The sequence below is a fragment of the Protopterus annectens genome, chromosome 8.part1 (genome assembly GCF_019279795.1).
Source record: "Protopterus annectens isolate FY-2018-M chromosome 8.part1, PAN1.0, whole genome shotgun sequence".
In the NCBI taxonomy this organism is placed as follows: Eukaryota; Metazoa; Chordata; order Ceratodontiformes; family Protopteridae; genus Protopterus; species Protopterus annectens.
The window spans coordinates 403,484,886-403,510,289 of NC_056742.1; the positions used below are offsets into that span (position 1 = coordinate 403,484,886).

Here is a 25,404-nt window from a genome sequence, read left to right on the forward strand (position 1 = left end):
AGAATCAACTGCAAATATTCTAGCCCTTAATTCTGCGGCATACAGTTAGGTATGGAACTAGTCATCCATGTTATGTCAGAAGGATAAGACTGAGGAAGATCATCTATTGTAGCACCATCAGTAACAAGAACTACTGTTTTCTACTTCAGCAAGGCACTATAATCATCAGTTCTGATAGACCTTCCTTTGCTTTCAGATGAGTGTTTTGGATAATGGAACCTGAGACCATGTCCCTACTTCCAGACACCTATATACATTGATATAAATCGATATCTACACACACATATATTTATATATGTATATATATATATATATATATATATATATATATATATATATATATATATATATATGTATTATATGTGTGTATACATGGCTACAGTCTGAAACATTGAACCTCAAATGATTGAACAGTTTTTTTAGGCTGTAAATAACAAGGTGTGTTCATGTGAGCGAACACTGTTTTCAATGTATTTTTTGCTGCTAGCATTTTGTATGGGATCATGGTAGAGCAGGGCAAGGGAATTTGCCATTACATCGCTGTTGTACAATCTCAGTGTTGATATAATTAGTAAGAGGTGATGGAGTGCTTGCCACACTGCAAAAAAATATATATTAAATTATTTTTTTTTTGTTTTGGATTCAATCTAAAATGATCATTCTTTTGATGGTCAGTATTTTGAATGTTCATTGTTTGATGATATACTCATATATACAAGTGTCTCATCAAATAGCAAATGCTCAAAACAAAGTTCAAAAAAGATTGATCTAAAAAGATCAAAAACTCAATATAACAAAACAAAAGCCCCAAGAAATATTATTTTTCACAGGGGCTAAGCTCCACTACACCCTGACATCACCTACTAATATTTTATATATATAGAAATATATAAAATACCAACTCTACAATCACACAAAGGTGGAGAAATGCAGATTCAAAGACCCCTGCTATGCCACAATTTTGCACGCTGAGGTAACCGCAGGCAAAAAAACAGAACATGAAACTATATACATTTTACTACTATTGGCAGCGTATCATAAAATTAGCTTGTATACAATGATTATTGTTATACGAGTGAGTGTGTGCGCAAGTGTGAGTGTGATTGTGTGTTCTCGGGACACATCATTCTAATCTGCACAAAAGAAAGATGCTGGTCAGACATTTGTCACGGGAGGTGAAAAAGTGAATTGTTGGTTGGCCTCACAGTCTTGGTGATTTTTAAAAAGTTTTTCTGTCTAACATCTTCTTATAGACTGGATCCCCTAAGCCAATGAGATGGTCTCCATGTTAACTTTCAGACTCTGGTATCCAGAACTGCTCGACAAGCTTGCATAAGGTACAGGAAACAGTCTTTCCATAAACTGGTTGAGACTGTTGTGTACTCTTAAGTTCACATGCATTTACTAAGCTAGTAATCTGTGCAGATCTTAAGAAGCTTAGCTTAGACTTGCAATCCCATTGTAGGTTTTAGTCCTTATATTTTGCTATCCATGAGGAACATGGGTGCTAAACCAGGGATGAATTTGCAGTTTCTATTCAATTCATCCAAATTACATTTGAATAAAGTATGAGAAGTACTTTGCTTTATGTGAAATGGAAAACGGTTCCATAGAGGAGGTATTCTCTGTGATACATACCTATCCCCTCCTCCCCGTATGTTCTATTTATGTTGCAAAACAGATTAAGATCACTTGAGCAGGTCTTCACGCTACCACTGGACTTGCGAAAGTGTAAGAGGTCTGAGAAGATAGTCTGTTGAAGCTCTATACACGAAGCAGAGATTGCCTTTTAGTAGCTTGTATGATACTGAGCAAAGTGACATGGCTTTGAAATGTACTGCATAGTCTTCTGTGATTTAAGCCTTTGATAGATTTTATATATATATATATATATATATATATATATATATATATATATATATATATATATACTTCTAGTAAACAAGAGTACAAGCGTTCTGATAAACAGACTCCTGAATTTAGTTATGGCCCTAATTTTTGGATGGTTAGGTGAACTAACCAGATCACTTTTATGTTTACCACCTCTAGCAAACTAGGAACACCATCTTTGAAGTTTAGTTTGTTTGAAGTGAACTCCCTATGTCCAGTGCAGCTATTGTCAGGAATGTAATGGCAGAGGGAGAACAAAGGCTTTGCCTGGAATGAACTGTAACATTTTGACCCACAGAGCCAATTCAGTTGGACAAGCATAACCTTGGAACTATTTTTTTTATTTTACATTTGTTGACCGGGCTAGTCTAGCTGGATATATTTCCATTTTCAGTAGAGGCCCGGGGAGAAAAGCTTCACACAGAAATACACATAAAAAGCAAAAAACATACAATCAAAAAGCAATATCAACAATAACAAACAGCAATATCAACGTCAAAATAAAAACTTAATTAAGAAAATATATCAAAATTATAACTTGTATAAGTATCAAAAATCCATGTTGAAGGATGAGATGACAGTGTGAATATAGGGTGACAAGTCATTGTACAAAGGGAGTTAGAGGTTAGCAAAGGGGTAATTACCAGAGAAAGAGAGCTATATAAAACTATAAGTGGGTAAGAATGGAAGCAATCTAAGAGAGGAATGTTAACAGTAAAAGCAAAAAGACCTGTTGGATATAAACCAAAGAGAGGTAAAGGAATAAAAAGGGTTAGAAAAACAGTTATAAAAAAATTGAGAGAGTGGAGGAAAATTGAGGAGGAGCATAGCAGATGTAGGTAGGAAGATTAGTCAGGCTTAATACAGGAACAGAGCCAATGACTTTGGAAGTAACTAGCTCTCCAGGAATTCCTTCCTCATGTCCAAAGATTCTTCAGGCATTGAATTTCTAACATATATAAATAGGTATTCAGGAAGATAAGAGCAGAAGGCAATATGATACCCAGACTCTCCAGGACAAGAAAGAATAAGATTTTTTTCCAAAATGGCTACCATGATACTGACTCTGCCCTTTAACAGAAAAATGATCAGTCATGTGAAATTTAGAATGGTTTAGTCTCAACTCTAAGTTAATGAGGTCACCCAGCACCTCTAAGTTTGCATTAGCAGATCTACACAGCATATCAAAGTTCACATTCCCTGCTGCCATGACGGGGTCTCAAAACAGTGAGCAGGGTAAGGAACTGGCTAGCAGGTACAGTGTAACAATGAAGGGAGAGCCACCTCAATGAAGATGGATGACTGGTGGAAATCTTGGGGATTAGCACTGTAGCTGGCTCTGTTCTGCTGCAGTTTCTCAAATATGACAATGGGAAAGATAAAATAAAGACATCTGTCAACGACACTGAAACAGGTATGGCAATGTCAGATGAGAGAATAATTCTAAAGAGATACAAGGAGGATAAGAACCTGGGCAGAGAAGGACAGTTTGACATTAATGGTAAAAGTACAGAGACCAGCATGTAGTGGGAAAGACTCTAGCAATGAAGTATGTAACTGAAGGCCTGTAAGTGAAGAGTATATAGGAGAAAGGAGGTCTGGAGTCTGCTATTACCAAACCTCTCAACTGTCTCTATTTTGGGGAAATGTTCCTATTTTCAAACCTGATTTAGCCCCTTCACAGGGTGCCCTTATTTTTGGATGAATGTCCCTAATTTCAGGTTGATTCACCCCCTCACTGAATCCCTTTCATAACATATGATTTTTGAAGATATCTAGTACACAGACAGCCACATTACACAACAAAATACTACTGGCAGCAATAATTTAAAGAAAAAGGACACATCTTAAATCTCTCTCTCTCTTTCTGAAGGAAAAATAAATGACCTTGTATGGTAGAATTTTGTAATACAGTTCATTAAAGTCTACAGATTTTTCACTATCTGAGAATGTGCTTATATTTTACTGGGGTTCTGAGTAGTATTCCACTTTCCTACTGGATCTGGAAAGAGTTATCTGCTATTTGTCATTCAAATGCCATGCTAATTAGATGTTGAGATGGAAAATAATAGAGCTGCTAGTATCACGAGTAAATATATGCCATTTTGCTGGTATTATGCTGACAAAAGCTTCTAGAATGTGCAAGCAGCTTATGAAGAAGATATATATGAAGATACATTGAGCTTTCATTATTTGGGGTTGGGAGACTGCAACTGTGCCTGGTAATATCATGAATATATAGCTCTAAGGAAGACAGACTTCCTGAAAGAATGTATGCAGTTCAAAAGTTGAGCCTTGCATATCCAGTGGAGGTGAGTTTGATTCCTGCAATCACTTCTTTCATATCTTGAGAGAAAGGCAAGTCACTTAACCACTCCATTATTCCTTATCACTCTTGAAAACCACATGTGTAGCACATTTTACCAGGTTGTCAGACAATAGCTAAAAAAAATCCTGAGACTGTAAGCCAGTTTCTATTTTAGATTAATTTAAAAGGTGAATAATAACTAAACTGGATGACAGAAATGCATACTGTGATGGCCTGCAGGAGATGAGTACCTCTGTATCACTCACTATAAGGCCCTGATTCACATCTTAGAACAATGTACGCAGCAGGACTAGCACAATGCAAATACTGAAATATTTATACTGATAGCAACTGCTCTCACACAACTCCTCTTGACTGCCAGGCCATTTACTTGTTCCTCACAATCACAAGGCACACAGACAAAGCACCGTGACATTTAGTCATGAACTGCAGCAGTTTTGTGATAGTAGGCCTAGGGAGCAAAACCTAACCCCCCCCCCTGCTGTGGACTTTAATATTAGCTTCTGCTTTGAACTATGAAGTCTCAGTCCAGGAGATTTATTATTTTATTTCTGCCACAAGGCAATTAAAGAGAAAATGATCCTTAGCACCATTATTTTACAAGCTGCTCTTTAAGGGTCAACAACGGCTGTCTTGATCAAGAAAAGTGCAAACTACTGGATGGATGTATCATAAGACCCCAAACAGATTAATGAATCTTGATTACAAATGCAGGCACAATAAGAGGTAACAGTGTTATTAATTTATGCCTGTGTGGATTATAGGCATGAGGCCACATTGCCTATCTCACTGAAGTACTAGGCCAACAATAAAAGAATCAAAGCACAACAGAATACCTAATACTAGTGTCACACTTGCTTTGTTTTCTCACTTTTTTTTTCATACAGGCTGGATTCTATAAATTTCCATATACACAGGGAAATCTCACCATTAACCATGTAATGTGCACCTCAACCAATCAAACTGATTCATGCCCTGGCACCGTCTTACAATTCTATTGAGATCCAGAAGGCAGTAAGACTTTAATTCACAGAATGCACAATCAGCTCCGCTAAGCATCTACACTGCTGAATATCAGACACTTAGCATCTGACAGTAATAAAAGATAAACAGGAAACATGACAGTATATTTTTTTCTTTCTCTATACCTATGCAAATGAGGAAAGAAGAACAAGGGAAACGAGATGTTCCCATGAGACAGGAACTAAAATCAACAAAGTGAAAAGATCAACCATCCTTCTCCAGCATGACAGCATGACACAGGGGTATCAGCAAGGGAAATGAGCAAGGCGAAAACAGAAAGCTGACAAAGTTTCTGCAAATCAGAATTCTACAAACTGCTCTCATCAGCATCGTACTGATACACTTTATTTTGCCAGAGTTGCTGCTTATTTAACCACAGTATATTTGCAAAGCTTATGCAAAAGAATAGTTATTAAAATACAAATGCACAACTTTCATTATCAGACCTACAGTAACTAACTACCTAGCTCTCTCTCTCAGGTTAAAAAGGAAGTGCCCAATATCTGTAACATAATGATGAAAAAAGATTTAAATTTGTCACATTAAATGATGTGATAAGCCCCACAATCAGTCTCTTTCCTGAGAAAAAGAGGAAGCAATGCTTTTAATGAATCCAAGTCAGACCAGCGGGAGACCTATATTCAAGGAATTTAAAACTGTGAAACTCAGAACACTAGCAAGTATACATTTAACACAATTTAATGCCAAGGATAATAGCTCAAGACTGTATTACTGCACATCAGGACAAAAGTCTTTAAGAATAATTGTGCACAAGGTTATGGTTGTGACTGTGCAGTGAAAGCATAAGCAGGCTTCTGATGTGGGCACATATATACAAAAGTAAATGATAAAAGAGAAAAGTGACCACTCAAAATAGCTCCGCACTCCACAGATAATGAAAAGCATGTTTTGTTACAAGAAAAACTACTGTAGCCACTGCAGTTGACTAAAATTATCTGTATCTGCCTGCCACTTTTTTGCTGGGGATGCTGCTTGAAGAGTTCTGCTCAAAACATAGTACATCCTTTTGTTCCACACAACTATGCAGAAAACGATGTTCCTTTGTCATCAACCTTAATTTTCCAATACTTTTATTGCTTTTAAATACAAAGTATTTCCTTTGTTACTCTCAACAAACTTGTGCAAAGCATTGGTACTATTTTTCATTCCCAAAAGGACATCAAGCTAAATGTCTACCTACTTGACAGTTTGGCCATTTTAAGTTTTGTGCATCTGAGTTTATATATTTATCTATCTACATCTATCTATCTATCTATACGTATATATACATACATATCTGTCTACACACACACACATATATATATATATATATATATATATATGTATATAGATATAGATATATAGATATATATATATATCTACACACACACACACACACACACACACACACACACACACACATATATATATATATATATATATAGAGAGAGAGAGAGAGAGAGATGTAGCTACACATACACACACATATAGCACAGTTGTGTAAGAACTTGCCATAACAGTAAATGCTCAAGTAGGTCGCCAGTGCAGTAGTCCTTACTACTGGGACATCCACTGCAGATGACCCAATGTCTGGCCTGACTTCAAAAGATCAGTGCTCTTCATCCATCAAATCAGGTGAATGCCTGCCCAGTAGGGATGTAATGAATCTCCCTGTATAAAGTGGACACTAGCATGCACCATTTTAGAGCTTTTGTACCCCGGATGACCACAGGTTATCCACCCAGTTAGACCTAAATCAAGGTCCAAAGGATCCAGTCCAAACAGGAGAAAACTTAAAGAAACATGGTTCCATAAGACTATAAAGATGTGAGCAGCCAGAAACCCTTAGGAGGAGGAAGCAGGTGGAAGGAGCAAGTGCACACGGATAATGTATGCCACCCCAGACCAGGAAACCCAAACAGAAAAGAGAACAGGAGATGGTGGTATGGACCCAGAACTGCAATTGTGATTTAATCAAACCTTTATTACTACAGCAAGTACTGACACAACTGTACTATGTTCTTTACACAGATGGCTGCTTAGTAGTTCTTACTACTGGGATAATTTCTGGAGCTTATGAGACCAGAGAGATGGACACATTTGAAGCTTTGGGTTGCAACTCACTCTGCAGTTGCAAACCTAGCTCTTGCCCTAGAAGCAATATCTAGTCTACAGTGCTTGGAAAAGGTGTGGACTGATGATAACTGCCTCACATTTAGCCTTTGTGCCGTCCCCTCCCACATACCATAGAAAGACCACAGACACTGTTATACCTCTAGTTCCATAAGGTCTAATTGTCCCTTCCAATCGATTTCCATGGTGGGAGTAATGGAACAAAATGCAATGTGCCACTTCGAGATCGTCTGCTTAGAAGCTGGTAGCTTTGCCTTCCTGGATGGATGCAAGGGACACGGATAACTGATACGAGGTTCTGATATTCTTGGTTTTATCTGGGTAGCATCTCAACTGCATAGGCATATCTAAGGAATAAAGAATTATTTCTCCCTTGTTATGGGGATTAAAAATGAAAGTAGAGATTTGTATAGTTTTGCTGATGGAGAACTCAGTCACTGCTTCTGGTATAAACTGGGGTTTGTTCCAAGACTGAACTAGTCTTTAAGGAAAGCTAAAAGGGATCTCTGCACATGAGCACATGTAGTTCTGAACTCCTTTTACCTGAGGTGATGGCTAGAACTAAAGCTGTTTTCCATGTTACATATTTGAGGAGGTTGCGTCAGCTTTTCTAGATCATAGCTCAAGTCCCATGGAGAAGCAACAGCCTTTCTTGGTGGTCTCAGATGGACTCCCTTCAGGAAATGTTTAACAACTAGGCTTACAAAATATCACATTTATGCTCACCTGCTGTATGACTATTAACAGTCAGTAATGTCTTTGAAATTTCAGTGCAACTTCCCCCATTACTATCACACCTCATATAATACTCAGCTACTCCAGACTGCTGCAAAAAAAGCGATTGTTTTGTACTCAATAGCTAATACACACTGCAATGAAATTTGTTAAAAAGATGTAAATGCTTTCAGTGCAAAATAGCTCATTTATGCTGTTTAGCAAACTTCTTTTCAGAACTGTTAATCTACCATACAGCCCACCTCTCAAAACTCTTCTAGCTCACGTTCAGATGCTACATTGTTAATAAGACCACCATTCCGAAAGGCAGTTGAATTGAATGATTTCAGTAAATTAGCCCCAGCCACATGGAATCACTTACTTACTAACATAAGAGAAGAAAATATACAAAACGCTTCAAATGCAAATTTAAAACAGGACCTATAAAATTCTTACTCAGACACTCACTTCAGTGATTCTGAATGAGCAACTGCGGCATTCATCTGACACAGTAAACTGTTTCAACAACTTATTCCATAGCATAAAGCTCTGAGACGCATTTATTTATTTAACATTTGTTTACCAGGAAAGTTCGACTTGGAACAAAGCCAATTTTCAGTAGAGGCCCAGGGAAAAACACTCAAGATGCATGTCTTTGTAACATGGGAGGAAACCGGAGTACCCAGAAAAAACCCACACGAACGCAGGGAGAACATGCAGACTACACACAGAAGGCACTCCAGCCAAGAATTTAACCAGAGAACCTCTTGCTGTGAAGCGACAACTCTACCACTGCGCCATCCTGATTTGTCCACATTTGTTTATATACTTTATACAAAATTAATATATTAATGTCAGTCTAATTTCTACTCTTCATATCAACTTCCTTTACGTCTTTGTACACTTTTGATTATATAACATGATATTTTCCCTTTCTTACAAATTTATGTTCATTTGCTTTATCATGGATTCTTTTCATAGATTGGAATGCTGTGACATATTTCTACAGCTGCACCTTGCACAGCCTAGGTCAAGGACTCAACTGACAAGTTCACTTATTAGGTTAACAAACTAAAATAAATAAATAAAAATAAACAAGCATGCTGCAGGAATGCAGTGGTGGTTCTGCAGGCATGCAGGCTGAAATGGCTGAGAGATATACTTTTAGAGGTATAAGTCAGGCAGGTACTATGCCTGCATCCCTATCCTTTCTGTGGCACCAGAAGGAAAACATACTCCTGCTTAGCTGTGTGGGATTTCCTTGAGAAAGACTTCCTAACATCCTTAAGTATAGTCGGCATGTCATAAGAGAACTGATGCCTGAAAGGCTCCAGAGAAAAATCAATCAACCAGGCAGTTTGTTGGTTAGAGTGCATTGTGACCCCCCTTTGTCTTGTGTTAGAAGGCCCATTTGCAAAGGTAGCATGTGAGGTTTCACCATGGAGCTCTGAATAAGGAGGGAGAATCAATGTTTTTTGGGCTAAAAACTGCCCCCTCCTCATTACAATCTGTATCATCCTATGGAGGAAGGCTTTGAAGGAATGTATACAGAAACAAACCTGTCCACAGAAGGAAAAGGCATCTAATGCCCAAGCTTCTCTCTATCAGCTCTAGAGCATAACTTTCTGATGTGTTAATTGCTCAGACAAGCAAACAGTTACACTTCTGGAACATGCCAACGTAAAAAAATCTAGAGAGAAACATCCCTGTGTAACATCCATTTGTGAGAATCTGCAACTCTTCAGCTAAGTTGATATACCACTGAGTTTAATTAGGATAGGATAGATGGTGTGTGAAAGCCAACTATTAAATAGCAAAAGAAAGGCAGTTCACACATTTGTAGTGTAGTCGATAAAACAGAGTATATCATATGTAGCAATGCACACACACATACATAAATACACACACACACACACACACACACACACACACACACACACACACACACACACACCACACACACACACCTTTTTTCTGTTATTCTCTAACATTGTATTGGATTTGTTGTATAAAATCACAATGCAGAAGTAAACAGGGAATAAGATGCTTGGAACCTAAGTTCATGGGTCATTAATTCAAAATAAGGCAGCTTCAATGAGCATCTTTAACAAGGTTCAGTTGACATTAACAGATGATAAACTGCACCCTGGTGGACCTTAAAGTAAAAAGTAAGAGAAAAGAAAACATGTAAATGCAGAAAAAATAAATTTCTAAAACAGTATTTGTAACATGGTGGTCAAACAAGGGCTTGTTGTCCATGAATGTGTTTAGCTTTCTGACAATGGCATCAAACTGGGGTGGTATTACCAGTGTTGTAGGTGCAAAAGTGTTGTTGCTTCTCAGACAGTACTATACTATATTTTTTTGTGTGTTGAGTTTTAAACCACTGTTTTGGCATCAAGTATTTATGTGGTTTAGACCTTGCTGTAGAATATGGGTATCAGTCTGAGAGGTTAGGACAACACCAAGTTTGCAGTCATCAGAACAAAACTTTGCCAGCCAGAGAACCTTGATGTCAGCCTGGATAACAAATAAGCATATTCTAAAGAGGAGTGGGCCTTGGCACTGAACTCTGTAGTATGCCACTATTTTCAAGCCTTTTAGAGGAAAGTATGCAACACCAAACATCAGTGTGTGTGGGTTCTGTCTGTGAGCGAATTAGTAATCCAGTGGATCACAAAGGGGTTAACATTTAAATGGGTAAACTTATTTAAGACACCAGAATGTAGGATAATGTCAAAGGACTTTGCAGGATCAATGTAGTTTGTGTGCACCCACTGACCATAATCCAGTGTTATGGTCAACTTCTCAAGGAAGTTCACAACGTTCATTAAGCTGAACCTGTTCTTCACAAAGCCATATTGGTTGGCTCTGTGGGACTGCAGGCTGTCTATATAATTATTTATGAATTAAATTATAATACACCCCATTACATTAGAGATAACATTAATAATACTAACATGTTTCATGGGTCAGTGGTAGGCCTGCCCATGTGCAGGAGTACTACTATGGAGCACCAGGCACACATCTAGTGGAGGAGTTGATGTTAAAACTATTACAAGGGGTCAGAGAGACTGTGTTTAGTGCTATCAGGTGACAACCTTGGCATGTTGGGCCCCATGGAGCTAATGGTTTGGGTTTTGGAAAGAGTTTTTAGAACCTGTCCCAAAGTAATCTGGGGGGGGGGGGCGAGGTAGCAGGTAATGGTGTGAAGTTGTAATTAAATGCGTCTGCAAGCATACTGGCAATGTCTTGCAGTGTGTAGTGATGAGTATTCCTTTCTACACTCTTAACATAGTTAAAAGCCTTACCATTGTCCCTGTGGGAGGTGGTGACCCTCAGTGCATACCTGGGTTTGTAGGACTGGATCTTGCAGCTGAGATCTCTGGACAGAGAACACTTAGAAAGAAGGATACTGAATTTATTCTTAGAGTTTGTATTTTATTTCTCTCTTTTAATGCAAAGTTTGTTGATATCGGGATTCCACCACATGGCATTATTTTTAAATTAGGCAACATACTGCTGGTGTATGGGCAGACATGCCTCAATGCAGGCATTCAGTTTGGATTGTACAGACTAGTGGGTTTGGGTATCTGCTTTTAGCTGACTGACCGTCTGGGGGAACAGCTTTTAAATTTCATTAGGTCATCCAAGAGTGCTAGGTGCTTAGCCTTAGAGAAGGCCCTGAATACAGCAGGATCAGTGGTTATAGCTTTGTGTTGGGTTTTCTGGGAAAATGTGATAAGCTGGTGGTCTGAGCTGAACATATGTGGGGGGGGGGGCTTCAGGTGTGCAGAATACAGGTGCTATGAGGTCAAGGATATTAGCAGAAAAAAGACAGAAAATCCACCCAAGGATGGCCAATCAACGAAATCCACAAGTGTTCCAATTAAAATGTAGTCCTTTAATACGAATAAAACTTCGACTTGAAAATAAAATGAAGAATAAAAAAGCTCAAAACTGTCCCTTGAAGATATCCGATAAGCGCTTTCGACTGTTGTCTTCCTCAGGTATGTCCTATGCAGCCCGACTGAAAAACTCCGGCTGTACTCGGTGGCAAATCGCTTACTCAAAGGTAATCTCTGCCTGACTTACAAAGCCATGTCCAACTCCGAATTGATGGACATGCTCCACATAAAGAAATCCAAGTCACTGCGAGCCACGTGCTCTAGTGAGCTAAACCTCACCACAACAATAAACAGAACATGCTGGTGGGATAAATTCCTGTCACGGAGACTCCCCATGCTTTGGAACAAAATTCTAAACTACATTAGGCAGAGCCCCTCACTAACACTCTTCAAGAGAAGTCTTGACGAGTGGATGGGTAACAGAAAATACACCCCTGGGATCAATTCATTGGCTCTGCTTGACAGAGAATCAGTTAATTAATCAATGGGGCGGCGAAAGCCGACACACTCTGGCTAGGCTTATAAATGCCCTCAGGCAGATAGCCTAGTACCTACCTATGAATCTATGAGCCTATGAAGGTCCTAGCAGGAAGAAGCAGGCATGACCTGGTTGAGGAAATGTGCATATTTGTAGTTGACAGTACATGTTTACCAACTATGAACGGGTATTTAAAATTGCATTTGGTTCAACAGAAAATTACTAAAGTTGGTTTATGTACATATCATGGGCAGCAGGACCAACCAACCTGTCCATAAAATTAAACAAAAAAAAAACAGATAAGTGTATCTCTTGAGAGTTAGCACTAAAGACAAAAATAACTTCACAGTTGCATGTTAAAAGGTGCTTAATACAAGTCAGTTATTCTTTGCTCTTTGTGAAATATACATAATGTTACAACCATAAACAGCACTTTGTTTAACAAATGTTTTCGAAGGTATTCTAAAAAGGCCATAATTAACAGTTTATGTGCTTAACAATGTGCTATCATGGGAACAAGCAAGTTAAAGGTGCAGCAGAAGAAAACATTTACATGTTGCCAGTAAGATTTTAAATGGTTGAAGGCTGTTGAGCAGAGGCTGAAAAGTGAAGAACAATACTTTTTTTGGGCCAGTAGCTTGTTGTTTATTTAGTTTATTTTTGGTGGTTGTATATAAAGATTTTAAATATACTCTGTCTTTTAGACAGTGCCAATACTACTTTTTAAAAATCAAATCGCTGAATCCAGTTCAGTGAGAACATGACTAGTAGTAGTAGAAGCTATGAAAAGGCAAAGCAAACCTGCTTCTAGCTGCCAATACAGAAATGTCACTGATGATGGAACTTACTAGCTTGGATACTGAAAATGGCATATTATACCATAACCCCCCCAAAACGTGCACGCTGATTGGCCAGCATGCACATTGTAAATCGAGTTATACTAATGGAAAAAGGTCCGGTCGCCCGGACTTTTTTCCATTAGTATAACTCTATTTTAAAACACTGTCTCGCTATGTTAAATGGGTTTAACATAGCAAGACAGCTTTAAAATAAGCAACGGAGATCTCCGTTGCTTATTTTAAAGCTGTCTCGCTATGCTAAACCCATTTAACATAGCGAGACAGGTTTTAAAAAATAAGCAACGGAGAAAGCAAGATCTCCATTGCTTTTTACTGTTTAGCTATGTTAAATGGGTTTAACATAGCGACACAGTGTATAAAAAGCAACGGAGATCTCCGTTGCTTTTTTTAAACCTGTGTCACTATGTTAAACTCTTTTAACATAGCGAGACAGTAAAAAGCAACGGAGATCTTGCTTTCTCCGTTTGCTCACAACTCTGATGTACTGCGCAGGCACGCAGTACATCAGAACTGCCGCGGATGCCAGACATCTGCGTAAGGGCAGTAAACAGGCATTATACTATGCCATTATTTAAGAAAAGTAATAGTTTCTTTTCTTAAATAATGTCATGGTATAATAGCAATAACCCACTTCTGGGTGTGGGTAATGCTGTATTTACCCACGGTTGGCTTTGTTTGGTCCCTCGGGCTTCGCCCTCGGGATCAAACCACGCCAACCGTGGGTAAATCCAGCATTACCCACACCCAGGCATGGGTTATTGCTATAATAACACTGAGTCCTTCATCTACTGTGATATTTTATTATATTATCCATTAAAGTGGCAAGATATTAGAAGAAGTTAGAATAACTTGCAGATTTAACATCTGAGAGGTTCGATTCAGGCTGCAGGAACAGAAACACTTTTTCGGTTTAGTTAAAAAGATTTCATATTTTTTGGCCCTTAAGCACACAGCAAATTGCTGCTTAAATAAGGTAACAGATGACATCGATGGATTCAAGACATACTGTTTTAATATGCTTACTGTGTATAAATCACCATCCTCCCCCCTGCGTACCCTGTTTGATTTTATGGGGCACTGCTGCACAAGCAGGTATAACTATGACTTCTGATATGGTATTAAGCACATAATAAAGCCTGCCTTGGATAATCTGAAATAATATGTCTACATTAACTAGGAACATTGATTCCTTTTAGGTAGTAAGTGAAGCCAAGGTACCTAAAGAAGACCATAAGGTGCTAAGATCCTTGATTACAACGGAGTAAAATTGCATAACCAGTAACTGGAAACTGTCTCCGCCTCTCACCAAGTGCAAAAGAAAAACTTAATATAGGCCTGAAAGTACATGCAGTTTGAGAGAGATGGGGCAAGAAAGACTGTCTTTATATGTTGAAATGCCAAACTACACTGGTAGCAGCTACTTGAAAATGTTGTCTCTTGAGATATTACCTATGGCTGATAACATGGCAAAACACTTCGACAGGAAAGAGATGAAGAAGGCGTTTTGCCAATTTTGTTTGGAGCTTTGAGGGGAGCAATATTATTGTATGGCCCTATACAATATCAGGCCTTTTAAGTGCAGCTGGAATAATATACTAACTGTCAGTGTTTGGATCAGGCATATTGTTTGCTAAACAGTAATCATCACGCAAAATGGTTGTCAAATGTGTTCTCTTCTGAATATTCAAAAATTACAACAAGGCTTGATGAAAAGGTTGGGATAACTCTTCTAAATCAAAATGTCTCAATATTCTCATAATCGATTATAGAAACAATGAGCACAGATTGTACTTGAACAGGTTTTGTGGATAATAAGACCAAAAATGTTGGCTCTTCAGAAACAGAATAGAACACTGGGCAACAGAAGGCAAAATATATTGTATACTGAATAATCTCTGTGAGAATTTGTGTTCAGCTTTTGGTCACTAATGGATACTTGCACAGTTAAAATGTCTGGGCATTATTTAATTGCAGTACTTCTTATTACCCTACTTGGAAATAAAAGTAAAGGAAGAAATAATACCCAACAAGATAGGTGTCACTGGATAATATTTCACTACTCGGATGCATTCTTATGTCCAACAATACTGGTGCATGGTCTAGCAGTGTTCAATACTACCTAACCTGGAACGTATACTACATTAAAAAATGAGCTATCTGGTTAGTATTTTTTTTAAATATTTTATTTCATTAAAATGTGTTTTTTTCATATCTTGAAGAAATACATTTATTGTATCAGAAAAGCAGCTTCTCCACTGTACCTTTCAAGACTGTTACGAGATATATATTATTTAAAATACATTATTATGTCTCACTTCTGGAACATACAACTCCTGCTACTGCAAATACTGCATTTTACTTGGTTTCACATAAGCTTTATTTTGGGACTTGTACATTTATGTCTTTTCCTATATCTGTACACCAAAAGAAAAAAAACATACAATCGCACCAGATCTTGTTGAACCACCTGATCTGAAAGTCTGACTTTGTAGATTTGCATATCCTTACTATATTCTCAACCCACACTCTTAACATATCCCCGTAATGTTAACCCCACAGTGACTTCTTCAGGTATTGCTCAGCTTTTAGTACCCAAAGTCACAGTGCAGATCAAAAACAAATACACAAATGCTCTGTCTAGGAACCCAGTTATGGCCAATATATGTACATCTAGTTATTGGACGATCTGCAAATAGAAGGGCTTAACACTGCAGAAGCAAGTCACTACAGCCAGAACTTGTTGAATGTTTTGCTATAAGACACAAAAACTAACTTACCCTGTGGCTGTATTTAGAAAGCACTTTTTTTTCCTTACTGGACATAAGAAGTACATTGAAGAATAAGACATCAGACAGCAAAGCAAGCTGGTAAACTTTAGAAAAGTCAGGCACCTGGAAGCCATCTTAGCAGCTCTTAGTGACTGCAATAACAGTGTGGCTGTTTAAAACTTTTATTTTGTAGCATATGGATTTAGTGTCATGATTACATATGCTTGTTTTAAATTGGACTCTGCCTGTAAAATATGCCCCTGTGGAATGCTGATTATGTGATCAAATCTCTCACTCTCTCTTTTCCCTTTCCTCTCTCTTTTTTAAGCCAGTTTTTCCCTTGCACAATTAAACCACTGTTAGAACAAAAACATCAAGGTTAAGGCAGCAAAGTAATTTTTCACCTCCCAGACTGGATTAGGAAAGCATTTGTAGTTATCCTACAGAGTGAGAAGCACACTTATGAAAATACGACTATGGCACAGGCAAGTGAAACAATAGTTTCTTCTGTGAGATTTAATATGTTATTCACCTTCCAGGTAGCGGAAACACTGATCCACAAATGTTGCCTGTACCTCTTTGTCCAAATGCGCTCGTCTGCTAATCACCACTGCGCATCCTTGTTAGTACTGTATCTAAAAATCATTTTGTTAGCCGTGTGTTTTCCCTTGAAGATGTATCACATGGTAAAAACATTCTGGAAACATGGTGGTTCAGGGATTCTGAATGGAATACTTGTTTGTTGGTACTGAATTTCCAGAAGTTCCTTCATATTTACCAAATATTTTACACATTTCTGATGGGCACTGGTACATCATATCTCCTTGAGCGACCTCCAGGCCAGTGTAATATATGAGATGGATATACCATTCGCCAAAGTTGTCCATGATATGCAAAATTATTTGCAAAGATGTGCCTAACAGATTTTTTGCTTGTGTGCTTTTTCTTAAATAATGCACAAGACTGCATTAGTAATGTTCACCAACAACAAACATACTTTTAAAGTGAAGTCCTTTTAGGGAATGGATTCTAATAATGCAAATAGAGTGCATTATGAAAGGAAAAGGCAATCATTAATGAGTGGCTAGGATAATTTCATGCATTAAATATAAAGTCAGTGCCTTTGTCTTTCCTGTGTGGTTAATTTATCAATAAGCCATTCTATGTTAAGCACATACCTGAAGTTCTGTCTGAAAAAAGAATTTCTGTGGGCACTGGGAACAGTCATAAATTTTATCCTCCTGCCCATGTACTGCAAAGATATGCTGCTGTAGTTTGTTTGCCTGAACGAACACTGGAAAAAAAAAAAAAAGTGATCAGCGATTAAATGCAGTGCAGTCTGCCAGACCCCACTTGGCTACATATCTAGTCTTACCACAGTGTGCTTAATACCCAGCAGGCCAAGTGATATTTATCAATAAATCATTTTTTCTATTTGAGTAAACTTAGCCAGCACTTGTAGACTACATTAATAATTAAGCATGCAAAGGCTGGAGTTTCACTTACTCATAATGCCCCAAGAATTCAGCAGCAGTCTTAAAGAATATAGATATTTCATCAGACCAAAGTGGATTCCTAATAGAACCATGACTTTCAAAGCTATCTAATATAGCTTTTTAAAGTGCAGGAATGTTACATTACATAGGCCAAAAACAGAGCTACTATTGGAATGACATACAGAAACAAGGTTACTATCTGCTAAATTGGATCACATTAAAGTCTTTGAATAAGCAGATATTCTGTTCTCAGAGATGGCACCAGTTAAGGTATTTTAATGCAGATCTGAAATTTACATCCATTTCTGGCAAATGTTTAATTTTGTGTTCATGCAAAATTCAGTTACACTGCTCCGTACTGTGCAGTAAGAAACAATATATGTGGAATGTCAGAGGTAAGCATAGCACTGAGCACATATGAATATGATAAAGACAAATCTGTCACCCTTGGATGTAAGGAATGAAATTTGTTACATCAGAGAAGCTTCTACTTTTATGCCAATAGATGGAAATTTGGCATTACAGTATAAAATATTTAAGATGCATTGCCCCCTCCTCCACACACACACACATAGCGTGTACCAGAGGTAAGATGATTCCTGCATTTTTTTTAAATCATTAAAGGCCATTTCATCTAATGGGCTGTTTAAAAATGGCACAAAATGAACTTGGCTTTGATAGGTGGCACTGTAATCATTTCAGAGGACTGAGAGAAGTAAGGAGTAATGATCCAGTTATTTCATGCAGTGAAACCGTGCACTGCAGCAATTGACCACAGATTTTTACTGCCTGGCTTTCTTTCTCTTCTGCATATAAAAGGTATAAGTCCCCGTTTCCTACCTACATTAACTTCCACCCTGCCCTCCTAAGCTGGTATAAACCAAGTTATATTCACTCTTAGAATATTAGTGGAACAGTCATATCCCTTTTTCATCACATGAATGGGCAGTTGTGTATTACGGAGCTTTTTGCTTTTATTGTACTTGAGTTTATGATGTGTATTACACAATAAAAAGCAAAACTGACTTTTAACTATTACTGCATAGCAAAGTATACTGATGAAAATACAACTAAAATGAGACTGTAATTGCACTTGGGTGCAGATTTAAGTGAGGCTGTAGAAAACTGTCTACAAAAGCCTCTAAAAAACAATGCTTCACTAGCTGGGATTTGCACTAAATTTACAGAAAAAGAGATATGGATGCTGTGGGTTCACCCTTAATTCCTTCCTAGCACAATTTTACTAGTGCTACACACGGCTTTTTGAAGAAGATGAAAGACCTGTGGATTTGACAGAAACTAGAAGCAATGAGATCATTTTCCATCCTCTACAAAAAGGTCTAGACCTTAAAAATTACAGCATATTGGGTGGAAGATTGCTGTGTCAATCATTTTCCATAGAATAATATGCAGACATCTCTGGTCATACCTTAATTTAAAAAAGTTAAAATATTACTGTTTCCTTTTGCATTATAAGGTAAAAGAGCATGGTTACATCCTCTCTCAGCACCAGCAAATTGTATTTCACAATTATTCTACTGCTTGTGAGTATTCAAGTCTGGAAATCAAGCACAAAGGTTAAGGCTAAGAGCTGCTAATAGTTTTTATATCACAGTGTTGGGTTCAGTTCTCTCAGTCTTAAATTGTAGTTTTGTGACTGTAAGAATGTTATTTAACCAAACCTCTGTTCCCGAGTTATCCTTAAAAAGTTTAAATTCATCTAGTGAAAAAAGGGTCATGCTCACTTCTAGAAATGGATGGCTACCTGGTGGCAGTCAGGGATAAGGCACTGATTTACCTCACGGTAGGACTGTAAGCCAGGATGAGAAATAGACTGAATCATCTGCGGTCATGGTGTTGCCAGTTTGAGAAACAGACTGAATCATCTGGGGTCATGGATTTGACATGACAGAGCAGTCAGGAAACAGTTATCCTCACCTTGGTGAAGGTAAGGTCTATGTCTTCTCTGTGCTATGGAAATTCTTACAGGAGTCAGGCATAGGGTAAAACGCTGATGACTTTGTGAATCTCAGTCTTAGTAGGTGAATAAAACTAATTGACACTACGACTGGCAGGGTAGCACACTGATTTCCTGTGTGGAGTAATTAAATACAACCTATACAGACAGTGGTCCTACAAATACTGGGATGTCAGAGCTTGACATCTGAAAAGATGAGCTAAAGCAACTAGACATAAAAAATGGAGGAACCATGGCTATATTTGCTGATATGGACACTGTGATAGAATATGTCTGACAGCAGTATTAAAACTGTTAGTATTCTTTATTTTTACTGCAAGTGTAAATAGTTAGTATTATCTTTAAACATAGTTGAGGGACATGTTTGCCTCAGAAGTTTTGATTTATGAGCACATCACATACCTTGAAAGTAAAAAACAGAAATATTTATTATAATAAATAGTCCATAAAATGTACTACTTATACATGCTCCTATGCCATGAGGAGTGAAGGTTCACCAGTGCCTGAGGTTTAGCTGGCTGCCTGAATACTGACAGGCCTGAGAGGCTACTAAGATGGCTTACTTTCTTAGGAGTAATACTGTAGGGTTTGCCTGCTTGTGCATTCCATCTGATGGAGACCATGAGTTGACAGACAGCACAAGAAAGAGGTCATTTGGTGTCTGACAGATGTCCCTAATAGGAAGAATGTGTACCCCAGCACCCAACACTAACATGCTGAATCATGTTGCAAAAGTAGCATTTATGCAAATAAAAAAAAAAAAAATAACGGCTTCAGTAGGAAGACATGGAGCCCTGTCACCATGTGCATACCTCTCCTCCACATGAGATTACACGGATATATGACTGAAATCAAAAATGAAAAAGGATGAAATAATACGCCTGAATGACAAAAAGCCAAGTGCTTACAACACCAACTGTTTGAGCCTTTAAGAGTACTGCTGTATAAGGCATAATATGAAAGTGTGCTTCTGCATAATACAGCATTGGTATTAATACTACAAACTTATAGTCCCAGTGCTATGTCTTTATATATTGCATGTAAAAAGCACTGCAGTGATATGTCAGTATTCCTAAAAATGAATTAACAAATGTTTAACTCATTACGAGCCCTATGCAGACTGAAATTAGTATGATTATTATTTTTTATTTTATTTGTCATTGGATAAACATGAAAGTCCAACTGAGCCAATGGCCCATTTGCAGTGAAGGCCCAGCGGTGGGGGGGGGGGTCTCCACAGCAAATTCAAAAACATTTAATCAGCAGTTGATGAGTAATTATATACAAGGGGGGAAAAGCCATGCAACACATTAAATATTTTTCAATGAGATGGGGAGAGGGGTTCCATAAACATTTTACAATAGCTGATAAGTAATTGTATACAAGGGGGAAAAGCTCCATAACATATAAAACACTTTAAAATAGACTGGGGTGTGTGTTGTATACTGGGGATAAGAGCCCACACAAAAAATTGAAATGCGTTTACAGAATAGTGCTAGAAGAAATTGTGTTCAGTAATACAATATGTATTGCAAGTATCAAGACACACTGCAGGAGTAGACAGCCCATGTCAAGTAAACTAACACATAGTTATCCAAAACATTGATTATATTTCTAATATATAATGGATGTGAGAAATAATAGAATAGACTGCTGCCAAAACATTCAGAATAATAAAATAAGATGAAGAGGAATAATGTGCAGTGGAGAAAATTAAAGACATGGGAGGGAGAAAGTTGATAAGTATTAGAGAGATGAGAATGTTAAGGAAGGACACTAGAGAGGAAATAGTAATAATTATTGGCTGAAGAAGTCAAACAGCATACATTAGTAGCATGGTTTCATTACAATAAGAACTACTTTTGATGTTAGGCTATTACTACCTGCTAAGATATGGAGGTGTTAGGGACTCAGAGCGAGAAAGGCATAATTATAGTAAGCAGGTGGTCCATGCATGTGTTTTGAGGGTTGTGCAGATCTAGTTGTCAGACAAATATTGTTTTAAGCTGGTTTTGAAATTTGAAAGTCTGCTAGTATGTTTAAGGATTAACAGGACAGAGTTCCAGAAGTGGTATACACAGCTGGAATAGAGAGAGAGGTTCCTGCTGACAGGTGCGGTTTGTAGGTATCAAGGCGAATTTTGTTTTCAGATTGAAGTGGCCTAGCAGGGGTATATCTGTTGAAATAATCCTAGTAGGGCTTTGCTTTGTTCAGGTCCGTAAATTAGTTTGTGGACTAGAAGTAGTTGGGTGTGAGTGAGTTGAGTAATTCAAGCCACTCAAGCTGTTTCAAGGCTAAGGAGTGATGGGTTCCATCTGATGAGTCAGTGGTAAATTTTACTATTTTATTATACCACCAGATTAGTTTATTTTGGATTGAAGCATGAAGGTTAAACAGTACTGGGGAGCCATATAGTAAAGTGGGGAGTTGAAATGTGGAGGCTGGGAGTTTCCTAGATAAGTCAGTTAAGTAGTTTTTTGTTCTATATAGTGTCCCTAATTTTTGGTGATTTTTTTTTTGTTTGTTTGTTTGAGAACTTGTTGCACATGCAAGACAAATTTCACATTATCATCAATTGTCATGCCTAGTAGATCAGTATGGGGGATGACTTCTATAAGGGTGTTATCAGAGATAGTTATTGAGAAATTTTGTTTGAATTGGGTAAAGACTTTTGGAAGGAATAGTAGAATTGCTGTTTTTTTTTTTTTTGTTTTGGATTGAGTAGAAGCTGGGAGTTACTGAGTCCACTTTCAATGATGAAAATGACTCTGGTTATATTTTGTAGACTAACTGGTTAATTGGCAGTACATATTAAAGTCAAGTCATCTGCATATTGTATGAGGGATGTATGACATTTTGCAGAGTGTGGATTGTTGGCAAATATATTGAAAAGCAGTGGCTCTAGTAAAGATCCTTGGGGAGCACCCATTTTAATGGGTAGGAAGAACGAGTAGAAATTAATCCATCTAACAGTCTAGAGTCTCTTGGAGAAGTAGCTGGAGAACCAGTTGGTGAAGATGTTTGACAGGCCAAGTAAAGACAGTTGTTTTAGAAGGAGCCTATGGGAAACTGTACTGAAGGCCTTGGACAGATCCATAAACACATCTGAAACCAGTTGGCATTTGTCTCTGGCAAAGTTAATAGTGTTGGTGAAGTTTAGGAGTGCTGTGTGCTAGTACTATGACCTGGTTTGAAACCATGTTGTGTGGGGGTAAGGAGGATGTTTGCAAATGAGTAACTGATTATGAATGCATTTTTAAGGAATTCTGAAAGAGGGGAAAGAATGGCAATGTGTCAAAAGTTGGTTATATCACTGGAGTTACTTCCCTTATTATCTCTGGGACATGTGATCCCTGAATGGACCTATTTATGAGAATGGATGCTGGAAAGGAAACTGAGCTGGCTGCAACTTTTAGGACATCACCAGGAATTTCATCCGAAGCTGGTATACTCCTTTTAAATTCATTGACGTATTTCTTGGTTACTATGGCAGATACTGGTTGAAAGGAGGAAGAGTGAATATTAATGGAAATGGGAGGTGAGACTGAGTGGGATGTGGTTATAATATCAGAGGCGGTCAATCAGTTTTCAGTTTGGTTGTGAAGTGGTTCAGCAATGCTAGAGAAAAAGTGATCACTGAAAGCGTTAGCTTTTTCTTCCAGTGAGCAGTGAGGGTTGAGGTTTGACTGTCCATTTGAGCCAGGGTGTAGTATTTCAGATATGGTGGTCCATAAGTCTCTAGAATTTTTCTACCATGTATTCTGCAAATTGGAGTAATAAAGCTTTATTGTCAAGTTTGATTTGACATTTGGCTTTATTTTGTACGTATTTATATTGTTGAAGATTGTTTTAATGTTTTATTATTGATCATGCCTTCCAGGCTTTATCTTTATTCTTTATTAACTTCCAGGTAGTAGGAGTGAGCCAAGGAGTAGGGTTGTTTTTGCACTCTTTTAAGCCTAAGAAGGCCATGCTGTTTAGCAGTTCCATAAATATGTTACTAAATTAGACAACAGCATCATATAGTAGCAAGATTTTAGGATGTTCCAGTTGTGAGATTGTAGTGAGGTGTTAAACAATTGTGGGTCAAAGTTGTTCATCTTGCAAGAATCTTTGTGTGTGTGTTTCCTGAGAGAAGTATGGCCCTCTCTTGTGGCATATATAGGCAAGTGGTCATTAAGTGTGCTAGCGAAGGTGCCGTGTGAGCTTATATTGCTAGGGTGACTTGTTAATAACCAGTTCAGGGTTGTGGTTTTACCATTTTTCAGGTTGATTCTGGTTGTATCTATGATAAGTTGGGAGACAATGTATAGCTATATACTAGAAATGGCTACCTCAGGGGTGAGACTTGACCAGTTAATGCTAACATCACCTAGTATAACTGTCTCTGTGTGTTGATTGTGAGATAGTTAGGATAGGATGTTCTGTAATATGCTGATATTATCTCTAGATGGGATACAAAGGGCAGACATACATACTGTTTAGGAGTGTTTAGTTTTAGCTTATTTAAAAGTAGTCTGACACTGTGGAAGGAAGGTGTGGGAGATGGGAAACGTGACAGGTTATTCTATTATGATACATTACTGCTACTCCTCCTGTTTTCTTATTTATCAGTTCTAAGGATGTTAAAGAGGGAGCATTTCTGTGTTACTGATATTATGTTTTAGCTAAGATTCTTTTTCTTAATATGCCAGCAAAGTGATATGCATGTAGTTCTGGAATTTTGTTCATTTGGAATACATTGATTTTTTTTTGCTGCCATTTCTTATTTTGTTGGGAGAGGATTTTAGACAGGGTTGATTTATTATTTGTGGAGTAACTTGGTGCCTGTGAGGGTCCAGGGTTGGGGTAAATGTCACCTGCTACCAGTAGATTGAGTAGCAGTACACTTATGTAGAGGTGCCATTTTACTTTTTGTGGAACAGCTGGTGATAGTACCTTTGAACCTTTTTTGGGACTATGGAGTATTTTAAGTTTAATGACGTTTGTGTAGTGATTTTTATATAATGTTTAAATCAACTTCAGTATTGTTATAGGAAGGTTATTTCTATTAAGTAAGGAAAATATATTTTATAGCTACATAACTAGGGAAACTAGAGAGATAGTGTGTGTGTGTGGGGGGGGGGGGTTGGATGCGCTATTCTAATGGGAGGGTGATTAATAAATAGATTATTTGAAAAAGGAATTATTAACTGCAATCTTTACGGGCAATATTATCTAACATTTATATGTTAAGCTCAATTATGAATTTCCTGTATTCAGCAAGGAAAAATATGTTACTGTAACATAACTAGGGTAACTAGAGAGATAGTTGTGTGTGTAGTGGGGGGGGGGTGATGATTACCTATTAATGGGAGGGTAACTAACAGGCCATTTATATTTGAAAAAGACACTATTAAACTGGGAGCTGAGCTAAGGGCTTGGTGCTGACCATGTCCCAAGTCACTTGTGCATGCATATAGTGATCAGTACAGCAAGAGGTCAAATGTCAATAAAATTATATGAGAAGACATATTATTTGTAGCAGTTATTTAAAAAAAACATACAGGACTGTTACTGCAGGCTGAAATCTTGCTTATCCTCAATGTAGGTACCCTTTGTTCTTTTAGCTTGCTTAGTGACTGCCCTCACAGCTGCAGACACTGCACATAAGGAGAGAGAGGTGTAGTTGCTTGATAGCTGGGGGCGAACACAGACATTTATCTAGGACAAGAGATAGTAAGGCAGAAAAAAGAATTAATGCTCGAGAATCAAGTTACATTGATTAACTACTGTAGTGTGAATGCAATAGAGACAGGCAGATTGTGTTAGAAAGCCAGCTTTTTCT

The 25,404-nt window shown here is 37.8% G+C and overlaps 1 protein-coding gene across 4 annotated transcripts in view; it reads right to left on the bottom strand.

Annotated features, from left to right (window-relative positions):
- ZNF423 (zinc finger protein 423) overlaps positions 1–25,404 on the bottom strand; it is a 1,297,648-nt gene that overhangs the window by 65,924 nt on the left and 1,206,320 nt on the right. For all 4 annotated transcript variants that reach the window (XM_044081972.1, XM_044081969.1, XM_044081970.1 and 1 more), the window contains one exon: positions 17,282–17,397. In XM_044081972.1, the coding sequence (XP_043937907.1) occupies positions 17,282–17,397 (116 nt within the window). The remainder of the gene's footprint in view (positions 1–17,281; positions 17,398–25,404) is intronic.